Here is a 4,583-nt window from a genome sequence, read left to right as displayed (position 1 = left end):
AAAGTTTTTAGCAAGGACTTAAAAACAGACAAAGAAGGGGCCATTCTAATCTCTAAAGGTAGGGTATTCCAGAGTGGTGGCCCTGCCACCGCAAATGCACGCTCCCCTCTATTACTATGGAAGTCATTGGGGCACAGAAACTGTTTGGTTACCAGTTTTTAAATTTTTTTTTATTTTGAGATATTGGAATTGGCAACAAGAATTATGAAACTTTGATTGGATAAAAATCCTATTTTAAGCGATATCATTATTGTGACGGGGGGCCCTGCAGTAAGTCATAGCCCCGGGGCCCAGTTAGGTATTAATGCGGCCCTGCCTATGCATGGAACAATCCAGAAAATGCATCAGTCAGCTAAGTGTGAAATGGTCCTGACTTCATGATTCAGATATTCTGCTTTAAGTTGAACTGTGATTAATGTGCTCTATCCATCAGCAACACCACTGAGGGAGGAGGAACGTACATTAAAAAGTGCTGCAAAGGCTTCTGCATCGACATCCTGAAGAAAATCGCTCGGAACGTGAAGTTCACCTACGACCTTTATCTGGTGACCAACGGGAAGCACGGCAAGAAGATCAACAACATGTGGAACGGCATGGTGGGAGAGGTGAGAAGATTTCACTAGCCAAATCTGCCGATGCGATTTGTTATCGAATGCTGCTTTTCCATTTACAGAGATAAACAAAGGTTAGATTGAATAAAGTTTTGTTCTCCCTCTCTCTCTCGCGCGCTCCACTGGAAGTAATTTTGTAAAAGTCAGTCAAAGCCTGATAGCAATCAAATGTGAAATTGGGGAAATGAGCTAGATATTTGTTCAGTTTGGATCCAGAGGGAGCGAAACGCTAGAACTCAAGTTTCATTTGGCTGCAAAAATGAATCGAAATATCCCAGGTGTTCTGTATATAAACTTTGCAGCTTTTGACTAAACCGCTGTGTCGTCTTGTCTCCTTCAACAGGTGGTGTACAAAAAAGCAGTCATGGCCGTGGGCTCCCTGACAATCAATGAGGAGCGCTCAGAGGTCATCGATTTCTCCGTCCCCTTCGTGGAAACGGGGATTAGTGTGATGGTATCCCGTAGCAACGGAACCGTCTCCCCATCAGCGTTTTTAGGTAACTATCTGCAGGGCACAGCAGCTGTTTTCTCGACGATCATCTTATTTCCACCTGTCAAAATATTGAAGTCTTTCCACCAATCAAACCCCAGATCCAACAGGCCGATAGAGTTGCCCACAAATCCGCTGAAGTGGGCCGCTTTTAGATTCATAGCACCCTGAGTGCTCCTTTATGCTTGATGGCACTAGATCAGCAAGCCATTATTTAATTAGCATAAGGCCAATAATTACAGGGTCTGAGAAACTTCCCCAATCGACACTTGCCAGTTTCGCATTTGCTTCCCACGGTAAAGCTATTTTCATCTCTTCAGCTTGTCTGTAGTCACATATCAAGCAGAATGCCTGGATGATAGTCGCTGACTGTGACTTTTTTCCCCGATCTACCTGTCTCTCGCTTCCCCTTCGCTGCAGAGCCCTTCAGTGCGTCTGTGTGGGTGATGATGTTTGTGATGCTGCTGCTGGTGACTGCAATGGCTGTCTTCATGTTTGAGTTCATCAGCCCCCTGGGCTTCAACAGGAACCTTGCTTCCCACGGTAAAGCTATTTTCATCTCTTCAGCTTGTCTGTAGTCACATATCAAGCAGAATGCCTGGATGATAGTCGCTGACTGTGACTTTTTTCCCCGATCTACCTGTCTCTCGCTTCCCCTTCGCTGCAGAGCCCTTCAGTGCGTCTGTGTGGGTGATGATGTTTGTGATGCTGCTGCTGGTGACTGCAATGGCTGTCTTCATGTTTGAGTTCATCAGCCCCCTGGGCTTCAACAGGAACCTCGCTCAGGGCAAAGGTACGTAACTAGCACTCTCAGCTACTCACTCCCTCCCTCCACAGTTCCTCCTCCGTTTCCCCTGCAATGCAGTCGGTCTTTCAGTTTCAGACACACTAGTAAATCCTTGCTCTGATAGAGCGTCTCACATCTGCACCACAAACCTCTTGTTCTTTTGCGAAACATTAAGGCTTAATTTATACCTAAATGTTCGGTGCTGAGTGGTTTCGGGCTCGGAGTTAGTTCAATAAAGTTCAATTCATTTTCATTTGATTCAAGTGGATCAGATTTAATTCATGTAGCCTCATTTGGAGTGCCTTTGTTACTTGGCACTAAAAAGCATTTCTTCTTTGTTAGACTACTCATTTAAAGCTTAGATTTTCAAAAGGGAGGCACGTCAAAGCAATCTAAAGATAAATCAGCTGTCTATTTCTACAGCCACCTTACAAAGGAATCGTTCTAGGTTTACTTCTGTGTATTTATTGTAATGTTTCACGGTGAACTCTTGCATGCAGTTTCACTTATATGAAAACAAAAGGCCGATGAACTGTTCAAGAATATGAAGATTAACAGCTGAACAGCAGGGTGCTGTACTTTGGCTTTATTCTGTACAAGTGCTCTAATGACCGTGAAGAGGGGAGATTATGTTATTTCTGAAATTAAAGAACTGAGAAAGGCTTTGGCACGAATGAAGGATGTTAATGAAAACGCATCTTCCGCAGACCCCCACGGACCATCCTTCACCATGGGCAAAGCAGTCTGGCTGTTGTGGGGCCTGGTATTTAACAACTCCGTGCCCGTGCAAAACCCCAAAGGCACCACCAGTAAATTCATAGTGTCCATCTGGGCCTTCTTCGCTGTCATCTTCCTGGCCAGTTACACTGCCAACCTGGCTGCTTTCATGATCCAGGAGGAATTTGTGGACCAAGTGACAGGTCTAAGCGACAATAAGGTAAAACAATATTTATACACTAGTGTTCACATTTTTGGGGCCTGTAAGTTTATTTATTTATTTATTTTTAAAGAAATTAATTAATTATTCGGCAAGAATGCAATACATTAATCAAAAGTGAGAGTAAATACTTTTATATTGGAAATATTTGAAGTTTTACTGAAATAAATGTCTATTCATCGAGATTGATCATGATTTACACAAAAATATCAAGTAGCACAACTGTTTTCATCATTTAGAATAATAATAGGAAAGGTTTCTTGAGCAGCAAATTAGCATATTAGAATAATGAATAATGGCTGCTTAAAATTTCAGCTTTACCATCAAAGGAATAAATTACATTTTAAAATATATTAAAATAGAAAATAGTTATTTTAAATTGTAAAAATATTTCACAATATTACAGTTTTTTTTCTCTCTTCTCTCTCTCTCTCTATATATATATATATAAAAAATAACCATTAAAAATATTCACATTCTTAATACAGTTTACCTCGCGTTTAGGTCATGTAAGGATATTTATTGATAGATTATGTGGCAAAGTATGTGTGTGTGTCTCCCAAAGATCTAATGAAAGCTTCGCCACTGATGGCAGCACAGTGGTTTCGATCCTGTAATAGCGCAACAAAGTACTTTGACCTTTGGTAAGACGTTGCAGTCTCTGCTGGGTATTTACTGCAGTCTACAGTGTTTACTTTGCAGGCTTGAAGTTTTGTCAGGCGCTGGATGTTTTGTTCATGAGGCTCGTATCCAAGACTAACAAGTGCTCCTCCTTTACATGAAAACAAAGTCTTCACAACTGATTAGTATTTATTTCAGAGAGAGAATGCACAAGAATCTTTCATGAGAATCCTGCACCATGCCAGCATGCTGCTGTGAGTGTTGGATGACAATGAGCTGGAGCCTTTTAAAATAATTTGGATGCTTGGAAGGTTTAAAAAGGACTATGCTGCGTATTGCTTTGCATAACTGGTCTGTGAAGAGAAAAACAGAAGAATAAAGACTACTGATGGCCTATACTATGAAATTAGAATAGAATAGAATAATATTTTCATGTATTACTGTTAATTAAAGGCCTGTTTAATTAGTTCAAATATTTTTATTTTATTTATTTATTTATTTTATTTTTTTGGTGGTGGAGCTAGTCAAAAATTTTGAATAATAGTCAAAAATATGGCAAAACATATTCACATATCAGTGAAAATCTGAACTAGTAGCCCATCCTGGCAAGTGTAAAATATCCTGTTTGAAAAGAATCTCTTCAATCACAAATAAAACAAAGCCCAAAGCTATTTCACATAGATTGTGAACTCTCTTATGTAGCGGTGAGCTCTATTAAAGTAGAATAATTTGTCTTGTTCAGCTGTCATGGGACTTTTTGTTGGCGTTTTACTGTAAGCTCAGCATTTGTGTGGAGGATTCATAAATACAATGTCTTTTGTAACTGGTAGTGAGCTGTTACTCTGTGTTAAATCCTGTAGGAGGACAGTCATTAAAGGCACAATATGTAAGATTTTTTTATTAAAATATCCAAAAACCACTAGAACAGCGTTATATATTTTGCTGACTTATGTACTTACATTATCCCAAATGTTTCGAAGAATGTTTAAATCCAGAGAAATAAGCAATTTTAACAAGTGACACGGATCATGTCCATAGTGTCATTGTGTCGCCTGCCAATGATGTCATAACCCCTCGATTTCCAGTTTTGTTTTGTAGAAAACATGGAAACACCAAAGACGCTTTAATATGTTGTGC

The 4,583-nt window shown here is 39.9% G+C and overlaps 1 protein-coding gene across 1 annotated transcript in view; it reads left to right on the top strand.

The window, feature by feature from the left end:
- The window catches only part of grin2aa (glutamate receptor, ionotropic, N-methyl D-aspartate 2A, a), a 160,708-nt gene that overhangs the window by 141,300 nt on the left and 14,825 nt on the right, over positions 1 to 4,583 (top strand). Inside the window, exons 6-9 of the mRNA XM_016488523.1 lie at positions 434 to 605; positions 955 to 1,108; positions 1,769 to 1,894; positions 2,596 to 2,825. Of these exons, the coding sequence (XP_016344009.1) occupies positions 434 to 605; positions 955 to 1,108; positions 1,769 to 1,894; positions 2,596 to 2,825 (682 nt within the window). The remainder of the gene's footprint in view (positions 1 to 433; positions 606 to 954; positions 1,109 to 1,768; positions 1,895 to 2,595; positions 2,826 to 4,583) is intronic.

The sequence above is a fragment of the Sinocyclocheilus anshuiensis genome, unplaced genomic scaffold, assembly GCF_001515605.1.
Source record: "Sinocyclocheilus anshuiensis isolate Anshui unplaced genomic scaffold, SAMN03320099.WGS_v1.1 scaffold461, whole genome shotgun sequence".
Taxonomy (NCBI): domain Eukaryota; kingdom Metazoa; phylum Chordata; class Actinopteri; order Cypriniformes; family Cyprinidae; genus Sinocyclocheilus; species Sinocyclocheilus anshuiensis.
The sequence above is the reverse complement of the archived record's forward strand: the minus strand, read 5'-3'. Positions and strand labels throughout refer to the sequence as shown.